The 23,386-nt window shown below is 32.6% G+C and overlaps 1 protein-coding gene across 2 annotated transcripts; it reads left to right on the top strand.

Annotated features, from left to right (window-relative positions):
* Positions 1-6,847: 6,847 nt before the first annotated feature.
* On the top strand, positions 6,848-21,031 carry LOC127735272 (uncharacterized). Of its 2 annotated transcripts, none has more exons than XM_052245397.1 (6): positions 6,848-7,290; positions 11,120-11,326; positions 14,130-14,775; positions 16,093-16,287; positions 17,407-17,483; positions 18,694-21,031. In XM_052245397.1, exons 1-5 carry the CDS (start codon positions 6,870-6,872, stop codon positions 17,441-17,443), a joined length of 1,506 nt encoding a protein of 501 aa, XP_052101357.1. In that variant the 5' UTR covers positions 6,848-6,869; the 3' UTR covers positions 17,444-17,483; positions 18,694-21,031. The 2 variants fall into 2 exon arrangements, with proteins under 2 accessions (XP_052101357.1, XP_052101358.1); XM_052245398.1 differs by having other exon boundaries at positions 6,849-6,886.
* Positions 21,032-23,386: the final 2,355 nt, after the last annotated feature.

The raw sequence follows: 23,386 nt of genomic DNA, 5'->3' as shown, positions 1-23,386 counted from the left end.
GAAATGTTGACATATGTTGAAAAAAATCTGCAAAAGAAAAAAACTTTAGTGTATTAAATACATATAATCCAAAACCATTTTTGTGTTTAGATATAAAAAGAAAAACATAAAAATAAACTAGGTAATGGGTGGAATCTCCAAAGAGGGTTTCAAGTAAGGTGTATGTTGTTTTATTCATAATAAGTCAAGATTGATTTAACAATTGCTCGAAATTTTAACACTTCATCGAAACACATTAGCCTTGTATTTTGGTATGGTAATTTAGTATTACTAACTGTAACCTAATCAAAATCGTCATGTATTATTTCATTGTGATAAGACTTTTGATTTTTTTTTTTAATTTGCATATCCTGATAACACGTGATTAAATCGTTTTGGTGATCTGTTTAGAACTTTAGAACCCTAAAAGACACATATTATGAAGTGTAATAGTATATGAATTGAATTAAGTAAATGATTGAAAGACTGCTTAAAATTTAATCTTGCTGTAAAATAAAGTCAAGGGACGTTGACACTATTTCTTTGTTCCGTGTAGAGACGGTAAAATAATTGAAGTCGTAGTCTTCTTTTGTCCCAGCTTTAAAAACCAACACAAAAAAACTTCAGTAAATGAATAATCTTTCGTCTATAGTCTTTGGTAATACACATTTTTTTTATTTATGTTTAGACAACTATATATAATAGAATCAGTAGATCCGCCAACTTCAGTAATTAAACACCGCTATTTTACACAGTATTTGTTCTTATGGCAAACAGACTAGCAATGTAACGTTTTAAAACGTTAATTTGAAATAAAAGATGATTTGATATTTATTCAAATTATAAATACTTAATGCCAAAATGAAACAATAAATCTTCATCTCATAGTTTATATTATAATTGTTCAAGTTACCAAATATCTTATGAACCTGGCTATGTACACGGCTCCATAAGAAATGTGATGTTCCAAAAATAGATAGGAAAAGGCATAACATTAAAACAAACAAACAACAAATACATGTGTGGTCAATGCTGTCCATGAAGTATGGTTCAATTTATGTTTTTCGTGTCTCGTGCATTTTTTTTTAGGTCAGAGTGCTGTAAGTTGCATTTGTCACAATCATTAATCAATCATTCAACCTTTTCAACCAACATGAAAAGTGCCAGGATAATTTTTGTATGCGTTTTCTCTCTACGAATGACGTGTCTTTTTTACTCTCTGTTATTAAAAAGCTGTAAATCAAATACCAAAGTTAAAAAGAAGCATTTTAGATTTAAAAACCAGTCTTTAATAAGTCTACGTGTTCAACAGCAGATGTACACTTTAGAATAATAAAAATTATAGTAAAAACATATTTCTTTTCAAACCAAACTAACAAAAGTTCTACATATATATATGTTATAATCACTATATAATAATGTTGCCGAATCGTCTATTGCTGATATAGTACTATGGCCGATACGATCTATGGACGAAGTGGAAATATGAGCTTTAAAAAATGGCTAAAAACAGAAAGAACCTCAAAGGCTCTTTGGTTTGGCACTAGGGATTTGAATCACATAATGTCTTTGTCTGTGGGATGTCCGGTGGTAAGGCATTCCAATTCCTTAAAAGCTGCAGTACGTAGAACATCTCGTGTGCATCGATAAGTCAGTGCGGAACTTGGTATGCATTTGGATGCATGTTTTTACCTTGACGCAAGGTGGTGTGAGCCGCCCTTCTTTAGATATCGCAACTATGTTATTCTCGATTTGATAGAACATGGCTAGTCTTGTTTCCTTTCTCCGTTGTAATGATTTCCGTTGTAGGTGTCTGTGGTTTATTCTTATTTGTCGTGTATCTGTCAGCTCTTCTTTGTATTCATTCCATTTTGTAGATGGAATCTTTTGTGGCTGGGACCCAAGCAGTTAAGGCGTATTCTATCTGTGGTCTTACTCGCATGGATTCGAGAGTTAGTGGATATATATGTTTTATCAATGCTAACCTCTTACGTCATTTTGTCTTTGGTGGAGAGTTTTTTCTCACTGGAAATCATACCACATCTTCTTAATTTACAGATGACGACGGATATGTTATCGTAACCATAATCCCGTCCTCATTTTATCGAATGTGACCAACTGAATTAGACTTATAACCGGATTAGTAATTATGCATGTTATATGAGCAATACGACGGGTGCCACATGTGGAGCACCTGAGATCACCCCCGGTTTTTGGTGGAGTTCGTGTTGATCAGTCTTAAGTTTTATTTTTTGTGTTTTGTGTGCTATTTGTCTTTTCATCGTTTTTCGTTGTTTGCCATGGCATTGTCAGTTTGTTTTCAACTTATGAGTTTGAATATCTCTTTGGTATCTTTCGCCTCTCTTTAATATTTGACCTTTGTTTGTATTTAAAATATAAATGTTGATATCAATATTTCTTTGTTTTCTAGAAATGTGCAATTTACTATCCATGTCCGTATACTGTAAAATCCAATAAATATAAGTACATTTTGTCTCTTGACCTTTTTTGGTGAGTTTCTGATGTTTTCCCGCATAAAACTAAGTGTTTTGTTTGCTTTATATAGATATAAGAAGATGTGGTATGAGTGCCAATGAGACAACTCTCCATTCAAGTCAAAATTTATAAAAGTAAACCATTATAGGTAAAAGTACGGTCTTCAACACGGAGCCTTGGCTCACACCGAACAGCAAGCTATAAAGGGCCCCAAAAATCACTAGTGTAAAACCATTCAAACGGGAAAACCAACGGTCAAATCTATATAAAAAACGAGAAACGAGAAACACTTATGAACCACATCAACAAACGACAACTACTGAACAACAGATTCCTGACTTAGGACAGGTGCAAACAATTTGTCTGTTATCTGATTATGTGTTGATCCCATTTCAGGTTGTTTTGTATAGTAAGACCTTAATATTTCACCGGTCTGCCTGTTCTTCTTCTAGATTGTGGCCATGGAAATGATATGCTGATTCAATTGGTGTCATCGTGTTTGTAACCACAGGCACTTGTTTCTGAAAAAATGTACCTAGTATATAGTTTAATATAACACAAGGTACCTAACTCGTATATTTGAGAAATGTCACCCGGTCGCGAACTTCCGTTATATTTCGACTCTGTGGTTATCTATCCCACTGAAACTTGTTATGTCGTAAATCTATATTAAATTATATCCAAAATGGTGTATAACACGCCTACATGTATTTCTATTGTCAGAATCATTCGTAACAGGCCTTCCAAGTATGTCAACCGTAATAATTTCGTCTTCTGATCACAGTCGAATGGAAATGATTATTAACCTCGCAGTGAATGATTAATTATGTACTTAATTATTGCGAATCAAATGATACTTTTCCACAGATTCACTTGAAGGATACCTCTCTTTTGGTTCGTGTTTTGTAATGAACCAGTTATTTTCAGATCACAAGTTTTTGAATAAGAATAATGAATCTTCAACACAGATCATCCGTTTGGCCAAGTCAGTGGCGTAGCTAGGCCATTTTTACGTGCACGCCCGAACCTCGGCGAGGGGTCTGGGGGCCCAGCGGGTCCAGGACAGAGGACATCCTAGTAAGGTACGAAACACTCCTGCAGCTCACGCGTTATCGAGAAAGAGATACAATTTCTATTATTAAAAACTCATCAATAGCAACAACTTTACGATTATTTCATCTTCCCAATTGTAAAATTTGCATTTCTATGTAGCAACATACCAGCAGCAACTGTATATGGAGTATATATCTCCCAGCTGATACGATATTGCAGAGCTTGCATTTCCTATCATGATTTCCTTGATAGAGGGTTGCTGCCTACAAGGAAGCTATTGAACCAAAGGTCCTAATGGTGAAGTTGAAATCTTTCATTCAAAATATTTACGGCCGTCATCACGAGTTGGTTGACCGTTATGGAATAAAATTTTGAATGGAAACGGGGAATGCATCAAAGAGACAACAACCCGACCAAAGAGCAGAAAACAGCCAAACAAATGGATCTTCAACACAGCGAGAAAATCCCGCACCCGGAGGTGGGCTTCTGTTTTACAGGTGATGAGGATATGTTCCAATTTGCTGCAACCACTATCCCGTCCTCTTTTCCTCCAATGTGACCTACCGAATTAGAATTATTAGAGGGTTCGTACTTACATGAGCAACACGACGGGTGAATCATGTGGATTTAGAATTTAATGGCCATTTGTTTTAGAGAAAAAAATCCAAACCAGATACTTTAAAATATGTTTAAAAGGAGATGTGGGGTAAAACAATCAATCGACAAAATATTCAAAACTTTGTAGAGATAGTATAAAAAGCAAGTCTACATCTCAATGTTGTCGGTCTATTAATTATTTGGACTTTTATCTAATCTATCTAATTTTCTCACCCTTTTACGCGCAAATTTGAAATAATTAATTTTCATTGATGGTCAGGTGTAACATAAAAATGCAAGCCACTTATCGTATTTCAACAGATAATGAATGGCTTTAAACAATAGTAAACTGAGTAGAATTCACAGTAGATATACAGACTTTGACATAAAATGAACAAATATGTAATATGATACCATTTGAGTAAAAAGTAAATTTCGTCACTTTTGTCTTAAATTACAAGTCATTGAAGAAAGCATTATAAAGCTCATATGCTTTTGACCAGTTCTTCTAATTTATTTGGATTAGAATATATTTTCTCCAAAATTCATATGCACGCCCGGGCGTCTTGACGTAAACGTAGCTACGCGCCTGCAAGCGCATGTATTATATACTACCATTAGCCTAGGGCGTTATCCTGAGGTCCTTCTTATTAGACTTACTATAATTCATTAATGACTTACAAATAACGTAACAGAATACATTTCTAGTAATGGAAGACTTTTTTTTCGAAAATTGTTTTTTATTCAGAAAAACTAGTTCTAATGCAACACAATCCAAATGTTTGCCTGGTATATAGAAATGTGGAAATTCCTGGTTGCCTTCCTACCGGCCATAAAATCATGTCTAAAAGGGGCTTCCGATTGGTTGTGTGGGATGTAAAAATTGGCAGTCGCGTTCAGTCAGAAGGGATGTTAAATCCGATGCTTCTTGTGAAGAGACTGTTGCCACAGACACGTGTTGGGGTAAATTGCAGGCCGAATGCAGTCTACATGCCACAAATCCGTTTACAATGAACAAAACGAAATACGCAATGGAAAAAAAAAGATAAAAAGTCTTGTTCAACAAAGTTGATTCCATCAGGGATTTGTCTTAATACTTCTATCGTGACAAATCCTTGATCTATATTCATATCCTTAAACTTGTTAAAGGAATTTGATATTTACCGAAACAACAGAAAGGAATTGTTTTATTCTATATTCCTCGAGAAAATAATGTATTTCATGACAAATATCTGTCTAAACCAATTGTACATCACACATTTTGCCATAACGTTTGATGTACGTGAAGAAAAAGGATATTATACTTTTTCCTCAGGTGAATATGCTGTTTTATTCAAAATCCAAATCATATAAGAATAAGAATAAGAATAAGAATAAGAATAAGAATAAGAATAAGAATATTCTTATTAAGAATAAGAATATTTATTATTCCAATCAAGGGCCCTTGATGGGCAGCATGACATGTATACACATGGTTACACATGACATGTATACACATTTCAGTATAGAAAAACCTACTTAAAAACTGTCAATATGGAATAATCTCTGATATTTAGTCCCTAAGTTATGGTGGGAAGATCTAAAACGCGGAAGTTGGAAGTCTAAGTTGACATATTTTAAGTAATTTCTTTGGAACGGCTAAACATAAATAAAAAATTGAAACAATTTTTAAAGCTTATCAATAATTGGTCTACAATTCTAAATAAATTTTTTTTTTTTTTTTTATTTTCAAATGCATGCTTACCAAAAAGCCAATCTAATTAAAATACAGATCCTGTATCCAAGCTAGCTTCTCAGTGACAGGATCTGTATTTCAAATTTATGACCCCTTCTGTAGCACCGTATATTACGAAATTTCAAAGAGTAATAATATGAAAACAGCAAAAATACTGAATAAAAGAGTCATACCATTTTGCACATATGCCAAAGGAAAACGTCGTTCACAGAAATCATATTTATTGGCTAATTGCAATTAGTGGAAAATGTGGATTTTGTGTCAACTCAAGCCAAAACTTTTGCAGAAAATCAACGGACTTTATAACAGAGACCGTGCTTTCTTTATCAAATTAAAAAAAAAAACTCTCTAGCTTATCGATGGTATGCTATTATTTATTGTTTACAAAAAGTCATAAACAACCTTTACAAAAGTAAAAAAAAAAAAAAAAACAACAAAAAACGTCTCGTGCTGAGTCATTTAAATCGAGCGTAGAAGGTGTACTTGAATGGATCCATATTGTACTTGTCTTAACTAATGGCTAATATAATCAAAATTTGTTTTACGGAAATCATTGCTAGCATATTGCACGCATTACTCGCCTTTCTATTGAGTACAAAATTGTCAAATATAATAGTACACGGGAAAGGATGTGGATTTTCTATAAAATCTTCATATGTATGACATAGAAAGAACAAAAGGAAGGGTACATGATCCTTTAATACACAGATTGACCAAAAATATGACCGGAAACCCTGTTCCGCGATAATGGATCAGTCCGATTTTACCACTTTTAACTAAAATTGTCGAAAAACTGTACACTCTGGTCAACAACTGTACACTCTGGTCAAAAACTTTACACTCTGGTCAAAAACTTTACAAAAAACTTAACACTCTGAGAGGTTTCAGGCGCGGATCCGCCAATGGGTTTGAATGAGATCTTTCCATAATCAATCTTCCGAGCATATTACCATTGGTTTCTGTCCCCTTTACTTATATTCCCCTGCAACAATTCAGACCAAATATAACTATGTATTTCTTCATGAGGTATTATGGTAAAAATAACCAAAGTGCAAACATAACATTTAATATACTTCGGACTGTCAGACGCCCATTACATCATTCCACTGAAGACATTGTTCTTCCTGCCAAGATTGAGCTATTAAAAGACAGAATTCATCATTATATTTATGCAAGTAAAGGTTACGAGCTGCAAGCAGTCAATGCTGGAGTGCCGCGACCCTCGCAAATGGCCAATCCAGCTTTGCCTGGCCAGTCTTTTAGTGATCATAGCAAAGTATATTTTGGATGGAGGAGTCCAGAGCTTTCTTTTTCCTCTTCCTCAATATTTTTGAAAGGCTACATGGCTCTCAAGTTATATCTTCATGACATTGTGCAGCCAAATCATAGACCAGCTTTTCGTGCACTAGAAAGATTCTTCAGTGAAAATGGTAAATCTGCAGTCTTGTTTGTAAACTGTCGTCATACATGGAGCATGTTATGGGGGTAACTAGAGAATTTGAAAACAAGCTGAAAACCATATGGGGTACGTCTCAACCTACAAATCTGTGTACAGATGCCTGGCTGGGGTATGAAAAATCCCCCCCCCCCCCATTCATATATTAATTTATGCAAAAAACCTTACCCATTCATATATTTCATCAGAAAATCACAAGTTCACCATGTTCACAACCCATTGATATATATATTTATTATACTTCATGTCAAAATGCCAGATTTTGATTGGTTAATACGAGGGAGACAATTTACTCTATCCCATGGCAAATACTCTATTACCCTTCACTGAGGCACTTGCTGAAGTGTGCGCTTTAATAAATAGGGATGATTGTTATGTACAAGATAACATAGTTTATTACTTTGAATTTGAAATTTAATAGAACGTTTAGTATAATAAATTAAATAACACATATCTGAGAGGGTGATAGAGCAGATTGTTACCCCCCCGAAAAGACATTGTCAACCTTGGCTTTGCCTCAGTTGACAATGTTTTCTCGGTTTAACAATCTGCTCTATCACCCTCTCAGCTATGTGTTATTTATATATTCTAACATGACCTTCTTCCAAACGCTTTGAGTACACACCCGTGGTAAAATATGAATATATTGTTTGGGCTGTTCCGATCGTACTCCAGCGTCATATGCTTTTTTATGAATGAGCTATCAGACGTCATAGAACGATGACAGAAGAATATAAGCATTTAACGGGAAAATACACGCTTGTGAAACCGAAAATCATCACAACAATTAAGGAAACGTAAACAAACGATGCTAAAATGTGTTATATAAGCCATGTTATGTTTACATATAAGACATATAAATACAATTATCATTTAGATTCATCCAAACCTATCTAAATATGTCATTGTAAATAGTTTAAGCATACAATTTATTCAGTTTGCTCCGTTCTTTTACGTCAATTTAATAGAGCATTTATTTATGGGAACGGCAAATAATGCCTTCTCCTAGAGCGCTTCGATCCAAAAGAATTGTTGTATTTGTCCTATTAGAATCGAAATAATTCATTGGGGCTTGAATATATCGTGATTTTACCACGGGTTGTCCCTTTATGCCGATATTTTACCCTGAACGACCCTTGGTAAAATCACGATATATTCAAGCCCCCATGAACATGATGAATTATTTCTTAAATATTCCCCAGCTATCATGACATCTTATTTCAATGAGATGTATATCACATGGGATCCATGTCAAATTCATATTATGAGATAAAAATATCAGAACATGTATGACCCATTGACATATAAATTTAGACCCATTGATATATTTCCTCTGTGAAATTGCACCCTACTGATATATATATTTGAAATTCCATCAAAGTTACCCATACCAGCAGCATGTCTGTGTATACCTTTATCATATTTATATAGAACATTGTTTTATTATAACAATATGGGATTCACAATATGTACCGGTAGTCCAAATAGTTACAGATGTATGATGTCTTGAAAGGCTATTTTAATTTTTTGTTGCTGGAAGGCGCCACAGCAAAAAAAAATTAAAATAGCCTTTCAACAGTCAAGGGTGTAACTTGAATAAGTTATTAGAGAAAAATAACATACATGTGTTATTACCGATACTTTCTCTTAATCTGTAGTAACATATGTTTGTTATCAGTTAAATGTACCATAAAAATTTTTATTTTCAGTGGGCACTTGGGAATTCTTGAAACTTGCGCAGTAACTTAATACATAACCTTGAAAACTAATTTTCCAATTCAATTGATACATTTTTGATCAACCATGGTAAATCAATGAGACAAGGCTTTTAAGTGATAACTTAGCTGTAATAACAAGGCTTGGTAATTACAGGCATTTAACTTATTACATGAGACACTTGGGAATGACTAGGAAGCTTGCGCAGAACCTCATTACATGCTCTTATCATTATTTATTACAATTAATCAAAATACATTGTGATATATGTAGGAGAAAAGGCTTTGAAGAGATGTAGAGAAGCTGTAATAACACCCTTTAGTTATTACAGGCATATTTTTTTCTGTAATGACATGGGTGTGTTGTGTTATGCATGATTTGCAAACTATGGGCTGTTATATCTTTCTAAAGTTTAATATACATAAAGACAATTATAATATCAATAGAACTAGTACACAATTTAACAAAATAAAGGATGTATAATGCCCCTTTGAAACATGTAACATACATATGTTATCACATATTTTTGATTTTTTAGCCCTCAATAACAAATGTATGTTATTTTTCTTTTATAACTTATTTAAGTTTGACCCTTGACTGTTCAAGATGTCATAATTATTTGGACTAAACAATGTGGTGTACGTATGCAAAAGAAAGATAACGCTATTGAATTACCTCCACCAATGGTGGACCACCATACATTTTGTATTACAGGAATCCAGGTCCATTGTCCACAATCACTTTTGCTCCATTACATGTTTGCCCCTTTTCACGTTCACACAACACTCTTAAATAAAAATTTCTGTATTAACACCATAAACTTTTCTCTGTGTACAGACATAACTGTACAATTTGAAAAGTTTTAAAGCCTGATAGCATCAAGATAAATAAATGTAACATCCATATTATTGATTTTGACGAGGCACCGGTGGCCAAGGGGTCTAAGTAGTCCAATGACTATATCACTAGCCTGTCAACACTGAGGTTGTGAATTTGAATCAGGCACGTGGCAGGTGTGTTCGACTCCAATCTTAATTGACCAGGATTATCAGTTATCCTACCAAAGATTGTCGTTCTCTCTCTGTGTACTCGGGCTTCCGCCACTAATAAAAACTGAATGCAACAAAACAGGGGCCCCACACTAGAAGTACTGAAAGTGAAACTGATCAATCAATCAGATTTCACCAGACTATGTTTATTTTGCACCACCTGTGTCAATGAAAGAAAATATTTAGCAAAATCCACAAAAGTTTTTATCCTTTTAAAACACAAAATGAAAACAACTGGTATATATCTAGGTGCTGCCAGACTTAAAAACTTTTAAAATTACACAGTTTTGTTTGTACTCAGAGAAAATTTCATGGTATAAACACAGCCATTTTTGAAAACGTGTATTAATGAACCTTTATTGTGTTTGTTGATGTTGTTAGTGGATTGCTGCAAAATAGGAAAGATAATTATTTTTTTTTATTGTTTTATTAAAATAAAGTGACAGCCTTATACATATTATAAATAGGTTTCCTTTAGTGTCAGGTGAATTATTTTGAGGAAATGAATATTGTCACGGTTCCACTGCTAAAAGAAAAGCAGAAGATACCAAACTGACAGTCTATTAAGATTTTAATTGTTTTTACTCCTACTAATCAAGGATTTGTACTAATCAAGGTAACTGGTTTTCTTTACAAAGTTTTTACCACCAAAGCAATTTTTTTCAGCAATCATAGTAATATCATTTAACTACCATTGAACAGTAATCCAAGGATTTATACATGTACATAAATCCTTGAGTAATCAAAATTAATATAAAAATATGGTGCGAACGTGTGGGGTGCAAATGAAGTGGATGAAAGTGTTATGTGTGCAAATGGACCTGATAGCATATTATAATACTTGAATTTTTCAATTACCAGACAAAACTAAATGGGGAACTGTTTTAGTGAGTAAGACTTGCACAAATACATACATACATTGTACATGTACATGTATATCAATTAAGGACTCATTGTGCCAGAGCTGTGTGCTTGCTTACTTGGGTTCTTTAGTGTTATAATCTGCATTTTGTTGATGTTTTTCTTTTTTTCTTTTAGAAAGACACGAGGATTGTTTATCGAGATACTTGCAGAAGGAGATATCATTAAATGACACCAAAGTGTCATGTGTTTTGACTCAGCATTTGTTATCACAGTTGCTACCACATCCAACAAATTATATTTTGGATACACATTCAAAAGGAAAAAGTGCTGAGTGTCCTTGTGAATGTGGAACACCCATGTTGTATGGTACAACTTTAGTTGGTAAGAATGAATATATGTCAACACAGATTAAAATTTAAATGACAAAGTTTTTGCTTCACATTGAAGGCCTTATAGTGACTTTTAGATGAAGAATAGCAATAAAAGCACTGTTCCTTTGCTTTTTCCAATTTTTTCTGTGCATGTTATGATTTTGTGTCATGGATGGATACCCCATATCCTAAGCTTTCTCTTCATTTATAAACAGACTAAAAGTAGGAGGTATGATAAGAGGCAATATTTGTCTTCTGAAATGTTAAAAAAGTAAAATTACACAAGTCATTCAAATTTATAGAATAATTAACAGGCTTTAAAATTCTGGTCATTTTAGAGCAAGAAGGTTGTGGTGTCACTGTGATGTCATAGACACGTTGAAATTGACATATTTGACAAAAAAAACCATTTTATCCATTGTTTTTTTTTTTTTACAAAATATAGATATGAGCCATAGCCTAACCCTAAAAAAAAAATAATTATTCTTACACATGTACATGTAAACATCTTGTAGCAAAAAATCAGTTTGAGTTAAGCTGTTGCTTACTAGCTCACTGTCTCAAGAAACGTAAGCATTTAGAGCTAAATTAATGAATAAATATGATCATTAGGTAAACTTCTACCTGCCTTAAAATTTTTAGACAAATCAGAAAACACAATTTGGGGTTATTGGCCCCGAATTGTTAATTTTAAAGAAATTAGTAAGTGTTTGGACATTAAATTGAATATATTATTATAGATAAAGATAAAATGTAAACATCAAAAATGTTCAGCAAGGTGAGATTTACAAATACGTCAACATGACAAAAAATGTCCATTGATCTCTTATAGTTGTTATTGCCCTTTAAGGACAATTTTTCACAATTTTGTCATCTTTGTAAACTTTCAAAAAACAACAGGAACAATTAGCCAAATTTAGGTTGCATGATCTTTAGGGTATCTAAATTTGTGTTTTATTTTCTTGTCCATCAAAAATCATTGCCCCCATTGCAGGGTTTCCCCTGGGTCAGTTTTCTTTTTCACCATCTCTTTTGCCAAAACAACATATTTTTTGCCACTTTTAATTTTTTTTCGCCAACTAACATAAATATATTTTTCTTTTAAAATTTTGCTTCTTTTTAACAAAAAAAAAAAAGTTTGCCACATTGTTGTCTATTATAATTCTAAATATATTTTTTTTAATCTACATTGTAATAAATTCACACTCAATAATAACAAACATTTACGTTTTAAAATATATACAGTAAATTGCAATATATATCATGAAATCATAATTTTTTGCTTCTGCCGGGGATTCATTTAAATAAGTTTATAGGATACTTCCCGTCTAGTTGAAGGATGAACACTAAAGTCAGAGATTTTTCGTAATTTTTAATAATTTTCTTCATAACAACAGTTTTCTTTTCCGGACCATCGTTAAAAGAAAAAGTTGAGATGTAAAACTATGCTTTAAACACTTGCTTTGCTAAAACGATTGCAAAGTACCTTCTTCAAAACAATTATTATATTTCTATCAAAGTTAAAGGATAAAGTTTAAAGTCAGAGATTTTTCTTACTTTTTAACATTTTTCGTCATAACAACAGTTTTCTTTTCCAGACCATCGTTAAAGGAAAAAGTTGAGATGTAAAATTATGCTTCAAACACGTGCGTCGCTAAAACGATTGTAATGTACCCACTTCAAAACAATTATTTCTATCAAAGTTAAAGGATTTATCGTCATAACAACAGTTTTCTTATGCGGACCATCGTTAAAAGAAAAAGAGGGGACGTAAAACTATGCTTCAAACACGTGCGTCGCTAAAACGATTGTGAAGTACCCACTTCAAAACAATCATTTCTATCAAAGATTTAAAAAAAAATCTTTCAGTTACATGGGATGCCATTTAAGGTTCATCAAAAGGAATTGAAAAATATGGCCGTGTTTAAACCACAAAATTTACTATGAGTACAGACAAACTGATGCATCTAGGAAAGTTTTAATAGATATATAAAAGTCATATGAAGTCTATGTTTCAGCGAAATAAACAAACACCTGAGTTTCATTTGATACGGTCCACTCAATTACATAGTTTAAATCACCTATTGTTTGAAGATGTCTATTGTCCATGTATTGTCCATTTAAATCAATGCTACTGACAACATTTATTATATGAGGGGAGCTTCTCAAACCTCTTTCCCAACTTAGATTATTTTGGCACCTTCTGCATGAATGAAAAAAAATGAATAGCAAAATCCAGAAAAGTTTATAATTTTCTGAAACATAAATTGCATTTAAAATTTATTTATCTAGTTCCTGCTATGCCTTAAAACTTTTCCAGGTGCACACGTACAGGTTTGTCTGTACTCAGAGTGAAATTTGTAGTGTAAATTCAGCCATATTAGCAGAAAAGTTATGATGAACCTTAACCACACCATTTCATTAAACAATACAATCAACACGTTTAATAATTATAATTAACTCTGCTCCATGGGTAGAATTGGAACATACATTTGTAAAATGGAGATTTTGGATTCAGCATCTCAAAAACTATAGCATTTAGAGCAACTAGTAAATAAACTGACAAAGAGTAAAAAGAATTATCAGGTCAAGATCTAGATAAGGTAGAAATAAACTGAAAATAACAAAAATGTACATGGCAATAGAGCCAAATAGAAAATCACCAAAACTGTTTTGGAGTTATTGCCCTTGGAGGGATAAAATACATGTATGTGGGACTGTAGGGGATATTGGAATGCTGTTCTTTTCTTTTTCTTTTTTTTTAAATAATACTTTTCAGTTCTTGAATCAGACAGTTCTTTTAATCATTGTAGGAAGCCCAGATCTATTTTATGGGAATGCTGATATAGTTCTTTTTCCATCTGACAAAGATTTATTCAATGATGTCATGGATGTTATGGAAACCTCTGCAATAATAACTACACCTAAATATTTCTTTGAGAATGGGTATGAAGACGATGATATAGATGGAGATGAATTTGCTAATAAAGACCTTCCAGATGCTCTTCCAGATGAAGCCACAAAATTTGATCAGGTCTTGATGCAGGCTATTTCAGTCTCGCTCTGTAAACACAGACGAATAAAAAACAAAATTCAAACCAAAAATAACATTTCTGCAGTTCCAGTATGCCAAATTACAAAGGAAACTTACTGTGTGGCACTGTATGATGCTCAATATGACTACTTGTTGAGAACAAATAAAGCTTTAAATCTTTTTGATGGAAATAATCTTCGATTTGATGCAGTGTTAGATTTGTGGCTTTTAATTCACCATAACTTATTTTGTTCTACACCTCATCAGAAAGTTTTGAGGGATTTTAAAGGGACTTGTGACCTTATTCCACAACTTGGAATAGATAAATATGAAAACATTGTTCAAAATTCAAGATTGCTGTATATGCCAGAGAATATGCAACCTGACAACTCTGATGATGTTTCAACCCCTAAAATTACAGATGTGTAAGTATTTTCATTGTATTACAGTGAGTAAATATATATGTATGACGGGGAAAAATATACATTGAATGGAGTAAGGTCATGAAGACAGCGTTAATCACACCAAGCAATAAACACAGTAAACCATTGAATTAGAATCCACACTATGTTCATATGTTCATGATATCCGATGCTATAAGCTCTGAATGGCCTAGACTAAAAAAATAGAAATGGAAAAACTAGCTCGCTATACAGCACAATGTTGAAATACCAATTAGCCAAATTAAGTACTGAGGATTCATTTATTTTCGTGGGTATCAATTTTCGTGGATTGAGGAACACTTCCATTTTCGTGGATATTTGATTTCGTGGTTTTGCCAATCTCTGCATACAAAGCCAAATTAACATTTGTAATTCGTTGAACATTTGAATTCGTGGTTCACCTGAACCCACGAAACCCACGAAAACTGGTATCCAACGAATAATAATGAATCCACAGTATTTGTTTTCCTTCTCCAGACTATACTCGAAAGAAAAAAAATAGGTAGCTATCATGACTATATGTAGGTAAAAAGTTTTTTTTTTGTGTCAACAGAATTTTTCAATTAAAAAAGAAAAACTGAAAGTCAAATGTATTCAACTTTCATTGACTAGAGGTATGAGAAGAAATGTTATTATATTATTTCTACCCTTCAACAAAGAGAGAAATATACTGTTTTTGAAGTGTTCTTCTTCTTTTGCAAACAACCTTGTCTGGGTCATAAATTTTTACCTTTGATATTTATCATGAAGGTGTATAACCATAACATGATGTGTTGCATACATTGTACCACCATCAACTTCATGTGACCTTGACCTTTGAAGTCATTTTTTTGTCTGAAACAGAACTTTTTTAATCTATTGACAGAGGCTTTTGATATTTGGCACATGGTTCAGAGTACACAGCTACAAGTTCCCCCTTTCTTTATATTGAGTGCCTATCAGATATCCTCTTTAATAAAAAAATCAGGTCGAAAAAACGGGAGACAGACTAATGCATAGACTGAGAACAGAATGCAAAACTATTGTCCCCTTAAGGTTTGCAGAATCTGAGCATGCACACAAAAGTTTTTTGATTATGCAAAAAACATGTTAACATACAAGTTGCATATCTGAGATAAATTTCATGTTGTCTTTATATCACAGTTTTCTTTACCTTCAACTAGCAATATATATATATATATATAGCTTATATATTTCATGTAAAAAGTAAAGCTATTATAATTTCTTATTATTTTTGTTGTCACTAATAAGTTTATGAAAAGTTTATTAACTCTAGCTGTCTTCTTATTTTTTGGTCAGTGGCGACTTGAGCTGGTTAGATATAATAACAAAGAAGATTGATTCAATGGACCCATCAATTGAAAACTATGACTCATGGTTTGATGATTGGATGGAAGAAGCTGTGGAAAATTCAGAGAAAAGCTCACCTGATGGCCATCATCATCATCATCATCATCATCATCATCATCATCATCAGAAAGATATATGTGACAGGTATGGGAAGTATGCATGTAATTATACAGAAAATTAATATAAATTGACATAACTCAGCATAACTAACTAATTTTGACCTATTGCATTGAAGCGTGACAGAGTGGAGAATGGACTGAATGGCATGATTGCTCAATTAATAAAAAACTGTTGGTTTGCTGTTCCCTACCATCTCATTTTAAATAGGAAATGGATTTCAAACTTTCACTGAATCTTGATTATAATGCCATTGTGTACATCTTATTTTGTTTTTTTATTTAAGTGATTTCTAAGGTTTCTCATAACAAAACATGGACTCTGTCATGCAATAAATGGTATAAATAGGGAGGTTTCAATTCTTCAGCAATTATACCTACACAAATATTTTTACACGTATTACCGTTTTTGAGAGCATTTTTTTTATTTTACATGTTTATTAGTTTGCCAGGTAATTATTTTAGTCAGGGGTATTACTTATACAAGTCATGTATCTTTACTTTAAGATGTAAGATTTTAATTTTCTTTTCAAAGTTTGAATTATCTCCCCTAGATCTCTTTCAAAATTAACTTATGCAAATAATTTTTCTTACAACCTCTTAAATTTGGTAGGTCAAAACTTGCCTAAATTTTTTTCTGCTTTGTCATGTTTGTTAATATTTTTCTAATCAGAGTTCAACCTTTTATCTCAAGAACCAAAAAAAAGAAATCTACTTTGCAAAGATGTTAAAAGTAAATGTGGAATGCCCTCAAAAATAACTCCCTGGAGGCTTGTTAATGAGAAATATTTGAATATACAATGTTACAGACAAATGAGGATTTCATTGTCTATGAAATTATACTTTTTGTGAATAGTAAAGACGACTATTAAGGACAGACAATTAAACACTTAGCAAAGAGAAGTTCAAGAAAAGAAGAAATTTTACATATGACTTTTTTACTTATATCATGTATATATTTTAACATGATTAAGTTAAAAAAAAACCTGAATGCCTACGGGAAATAACTTTACATCCAAATTAATTTACCTGTACAAGTAAATGAAAAACACTTGTATAAGTATTACTCCTGACTATGTACTAAAGGATCCTTTTGACAGTTATAAAAAAAAACCAATCTATGCAGTGACTCATTTTTTTTTTACAGTCAGAAGAAGAGTGAAGAAAACGGGCCAGGTTGCTGAAAGATCAGTATCTAGGACTGTTACAAGTTTTTTGTAAGGTGTGAGTATTTTTCAAATTTGTGAGACACTTTCTGTTTGTCGATACTTTGAATTTTTCAATATTTCCAATGATAAAAAAAAAAATTCAACACGTGTTTCTCAAGTACTGGTGAATAGATTGATTTCATATTTAGTCAGCAGCTTTTCAGTGATGAATTTTAATGTTCCTTTGTGGTGTACAAGTTTTTGTAAGGACTGTTACCTATCAATAGCAGGTTCACACCTTTTTCCAAGTATGTAATGTAGGTTTTATTCACTAATGGGTCAGCCATATTATCTTAAACTGGTATTTGCTGATTCTCCTCCAGACAAGCCACATTTAGGAATAAGAACATCGACAGGCCTGTTGGAATAATGTGTTTTAGTAAGATGATATATCTTTATATTCATGATATTCCCTTGTCACCTTGCACGTAAAAAATCAGCATCCTGAATATGCACGTAATATTTTAAGTGGACTTCAAACAAACTTCAATTACTTTATAAATTAATCAATTGAAGTTAACCTTTTTGCTAAATATTTGAACATTCCATGAGCAATGTGGTGAGTGCCACTGGTGGGGCAGGATCTGCTAACCCTTGGAACACCTGAGATCCCCCAATTTTTGGTTGGGTTTATGTTGCTTAGTTTAGCTTTCTATGTTTTGTTTCATGGACTTGTTTGTACCTCTGTTTTTTTTTATGCCCCCGATGCAAGAGGGGCATTTAGTGTTACCCTTGTATGTCTTCATATCCGTCCAAACGTATCTACGTCCCAAAATTAGTTTCCTTTCCCTTACTTTAGTTTGCCTCAACCAAATGTATTGAAACTTATACACAATGCTTATAACAACAAAACACAGATCAAGTTTGAATTTGGGTGGTGTCACTTCTACCTTTCTAGAGTTATGCCCCATTATAAATGGAAAAATTGCTGAATTTTCCGCTTCTGTTCTCTAACTTGAGTTTGCGTAAACCAAATGTTATGAAACTTATACACAATGCCTATTACCATAAAACACAGATCAAGTTCGAATTTGGATGGCGTCACTTTTACAATTCTCTAGTTATGTCCCTTTATAATGTTATATGCAAGAAGGGGCATCATCTGTGTCCAATGGACACATTCTCCATTTATTTTCTTGAAGTATGATTTATATGTTGGATAATAGAAAGTTTTCATCATAACTACAGGAAATTAAAAAAATTCTATGTCTTATTAAATATTCCAGATCCAAAAGGGCAGCGAGATAAGAAGCCAGAAAAGAAAATGACTAAAATGCTTCTTAGAGAGATTTTCGTGACGAACACGCCGTACTCATTTCAAAGACCACCATGCAAAATCTGCAAAGAAGATAAATGTTGTGAATTGTTACACAATTCTCAAGCCAATGGATTGCCAGTGATACCCAGAATAAATTATCACACGGAAAAGAACATAGAAACAGGAATGTGCCCAAATTTGAACAGGATAATATTTTTGTGGTTTTTGTTTTGTTTTTATTCACACAATTTATGCAAATACTGTTAACTCTTAATAATTTCAAACAATAGTAAGGTGTATCTAATTGTATTCATATTTTAAAAGTCAAGATTGAGGTATGATTGCTTGAAATTTAACACTGCATTGATGCATATTGGCCTTTTTGCGGTAACAGATTTTTTGTATGGTAGCATTACTAAATGTAACATAAACAAAATTGTCATGTAATAAATCATTGTGATACGAGTTTGACACGAAGTAATGCTTCATTAATAAGCATATTCTAATGACACATGATTATATTGTTTAATTAAACATGACTGAATTGTTTAACAAATCTTCCTTAACTCGTTTAAATACTCTTATAGAAAGTTCAATAATATATCGATCTTACTTTTTAAGTCGTGATCAATAATAGCTTATACTTAAACTACTTTGAGACATAATATGATTTGTACACCAATATACAATGCATGTGCGCATGCAAATTATAAAAAATGTGCATAGGTAAACTTATTTTTCAAGCATACACATCATTCTATATGCTTTACATGAATCTGTGTGTACAAATATTTAACACATGAAAACATGAAAACATGAGTCTTTAAGGTTCATGCTAAAGAAAAGCTTATGGACTAAGCCGATGGTTTTGTAATTTGTTGATTTACGCTTCAGCTGACCCATTTTTTCCAATTTACAGAAAGAAAAAAAAATTGCAATTGAAATTTCATGCTTTTTTCCCCCCTCCCCCACCAACTCTACTAATTCATTATCCCTGAAATATAAATAAAAATTATCTGCGTAGAAGCATTCACCTCAAATTATGTGCGTTATTGTAATAAACAGAAATTATACCACATTGACCGTTGTGTTAAATAAAAGTCTCAAAACAATTCATGGCGTTTGTGAATTCTAAAAATAGGAAATCAAACAGATCTGGAAATGTTGTTAACGCAAATAACTTTACAGAATGAAATGTATGTTTACACAAAGTTGGTTTTCCTATCCTTTATTTTCTTTATTCCTTGAGATTTTATTTTGAAGCTGTTTCATCCTTGTTTATGAAATGGACCTGTCCAAACAGGAAAGACCTGAAGTCAAAAGTAATAGAAGATAAACACAAACAATTTGGAATTTTCTTGATTCATAGATTGTACAAAAATCTTTCTTTCATTTGGATAACAAAAAAGTGGTTAAATGGCAAAAAGACGAAACCAATATCCCCATCTGTTACATTTGACAGGTCTACTTCGCTAGTGGTAAACTACTTTTTTCATGTTTTCAATTTTTTTCACATGCTATACTACGAGAAGCTCATTATTTACCGTGTTTGATAGAAAGCAACATAAAGCTAATTTTCATTCATCGTGAAATGACTATCTATGTCCCATTTGTAAATAAACATAACCACCCCTTTTTATGAACTTATATGATGATGACATGAATTGTATGATTAATACAGCAATAAAAAATGTTTGGCACTAAAATAACACAAATATTGTTTGAAAGATGAAGTACAGAGTAATTCCATAAATATTTGTGTTTGTAAAATATTTTTTTTCTTTTTTTTTCTGACTGACCGACTTGAATCTTTCAAATAAAAAAACCATAAACCAACAAACTATAAAATTCTTGCCTAGCAAATTATTAAAGGGATGTTATGTTTGAAAAATAAAGATTGAAAATTATAAAAATAATAAAATAAGACTTTTTAAAGCAGCACACAGTAAGCAAATGCAGTAAAGATAACAATAAAACTTAACACCTATAACGCTTACATCACACATTGATTAAGAGTAATTTCACAGTATGAATGGTTATTTGAAAGTAAAATGTATAAATGTAACGTGTAATTTAACAAGTTGACTTGATTTAATCATGATCACAAACAGAATATTATTCCAAATAGATAGATATTTCAAATGCTTATTACTAGTCATTAGGTGTTAAAACTTAGGTACACGTTAGCTATTTCAAATTATGTTTTCTTGGGTAATTATAATGTTTTATAAAAGAAGATTTTAAAGGCTTTCAGCCAATGAGAAAACTGAAAACGTACAGTCATAATAAAAGAAGCTTTTTGTGCAGTTGTTTCTCCCTTCCATCATTTTGTAATGAATTATATCAAGTAAAGTTGAACAAGGTTGGTTCATCCAATTAACATTCAATGTTAAATAAAATGCTCCGCTGGGGCGCAGCTTGATACGACCGCAGAGGTCGAACCCTGAACAGTTGGGGCAAGTATGGACACAACATTCAAGCTTGATACAGCACTGAATTTGGATTGTAATTAAATATTTGACACAGCATAGGTTTCTGACACAGAATGAAAGTGGTCTAAGAACTTAAAAATTTTCAATTTACCTATTCATACATGTGATGGACTGTGAAACTCAGATCAGGAGATTGGGAAATTTTGGTCAGGAGATTAGGACTCAGATCAGGAGGTTTTTAATCGACATTAATTTTGTTGTAAATGTAACCGTGTGCTGTAAAAATGGTCTTTTAAAGTGTGTTTTCTTCAACTTTCCAACCAATTTATTATGTTAATAGTACCCTTGTAATTATAAAGTTTCTCCATCTTTATATTCTACATGTTCAATCTAACATTGTTTTTTTCCAGTATGTTCTTTAAATTTTTTACTTCATATTCTATAAAACAATCATTGCAACCAGAACATTTGTTTAGCTGTCTGCAAATAGTTTTTTTTTTTTTTTTTTTTTCTCTTGCAAATAGTTCTTATTTGCAAACTCAGAAATTCATTCTATCTGTAAAGTTAGGGTCATAGTTATTATATAAATTTCAATTTAAGCCTTAAAAGGAAGTATAGAATCCTCAAATAATTTTCAAATTATTATTTTTTTATTTGTCCTAAGACATTTAAAATCATTTAATAACCATCCTTTTATGATTATTTGTTCAATTTATATTTTATTTATATTCTTTTAAAAAATTTCATTATTAAAAGGAAAGTAACTTATAACAGGATAAATCAAGGGAAGTAACCCAATAAATACACAGTTTTTGTTACACAACGGCAGTTAGCCTGAGGTAAAAATCGTTGCTTACCAGTATGTTTGACACCCAAGCTGACAAGTGAAGCCATATAATTATGCATGTTAATTGATTTACAGGTAAAATATAACTTCAGGTAATGTCAGTTACACCAGATGCCTGAGATGTTATGTTGGGCAGAAATTTTTCATTCATGAAAAATTTCATACACGGGATTTTTTCAACGGGAGGTCGGGAGGAGACCCCTGAAAACGGGATTATTGTACTCCCGTCGGGAGGTTCACATGTATGCCTATTCAAACCATATCATTATTATTTGCTTTTATATATAAATCAGAAATAACCAATTTAAAATGGAAAATGTTAAAGAAAAAAAAGGAAAAAAAAAATCCCCCCCCCAATTTTTTGAACCCCCTTATGATTCATCGCCCCAAACTCAATCCCAGCTTTCCCTTTGTGGTATGGTACCTTGCAGTACAATTTCAGAGAGATTCATACACTTGAACACAAGTTATTGTCTGGAAACTAGAAAAATGCTTGTTTTTTGGCCCCTTTTTGGCCCCAAATTCCTAAACGTTTAGGGCAATTACCCCCAAACTCAATTCCAGCTTTCCCTTTGTGATATGGAACCTTGCAGTACAATTTCATAAAGATCCATACACTTACACACAAGTTATTGTCCTGAAACTAGAAAAATGCATGTTTTTTTTTGCCCTTTTATGGCCCCTAATTACTAAAATTTTGAGGGAAAACCCCCAAAATCAATCCCAGCCTTCCCTTTGTGATATGGAACCTTGTAGTACAATTTCATAAAGATCCATACACTTACAAACAAGTTATTGTCATGAAACTAGAAAAATGCTTGTTTTTTGCCCCTTTTTGGCCCCTAATTCCTAATATTTGGAGGAAATTACCCCAAAAATCAATCCCAGTATTCCCTTTGTGATATGGAACCTTGTAGTACAATTTCATAAAGATCCATACACTTACAAACAAGTTATTGTCATGAAACTAGAAAAATGCTTGTTTTTTGCCCCTTTTTGGCCCCTAATTCCTAAAATTTGGAGACAATTACCCCCAAAATCAATCCCAGCATTCCCTTTGTGATATGGAACCTTGTGGTACAATGTCAGAGAGATCCATACACTTACACACAAGTTATGTCTGGAAGTTACAAAAATGCTTATTTTTGGCCCCTTTTGGCCCCTAATTCCTTAACTGTTAGTACCATAACCCCCAAAATCAATCCCCACCTTCCTTTTGTGGTATTGAACCTTATGGTAAAATTTCAATGAGATCCATTCACTCAAACTAAAGTTAGAGTGCGAAAACTAATGTGTATTCGGACGACGACGCCGGACGACGACGCCGGACGACGACGACGACGACGACGCCAACGTCATACCAATATACGACCACAAAAATT

This window comes from Mytilus californianus, unplaced genomic scaffold (genome assembly GCF_021869535.1).
Source record: "Mytilus californianus isolate M0D057914Y unplaced genomic scaffold, xbMytCali1.0.p SCAF_3, whole genome shotgun sequence".
NCBI classification, from domain to species: domain Eukaryota; kingdom Metazoa; phylum Mollusca; class Bivalvia; order Mytilida; family Mytilidae; genus Mytilus; species Mytilus californianus.
This window is presented reverse-complemented; position numbering and strand designations above follow the sequence as displayed.

Bases quoted from the DNA above. Each gene is read 5' to 3' on its own strand.
- LOC127735272 (XM_052245397.1), top strand. From the start codon at position 6,870: ATGTATTTCTTCATGAGGTATTATGGTAAAAATAACCAAAGTGCAAAC. The intron at 14,776-16,092 runs GTAAGTATTTTC...TTTTTTGGTCAG, and splicing joins ACCCCTAAAATTACAGATGT to TGGCGACTTGAGCTGGTTAG. The intron at 16,288-17,406 runs GTATGGGAAGTA...TTTTTTTTACAG, and splicing joins CAGAAAGATATATGTGACAG to TCAGAAGAAGAGTGAAGAAA.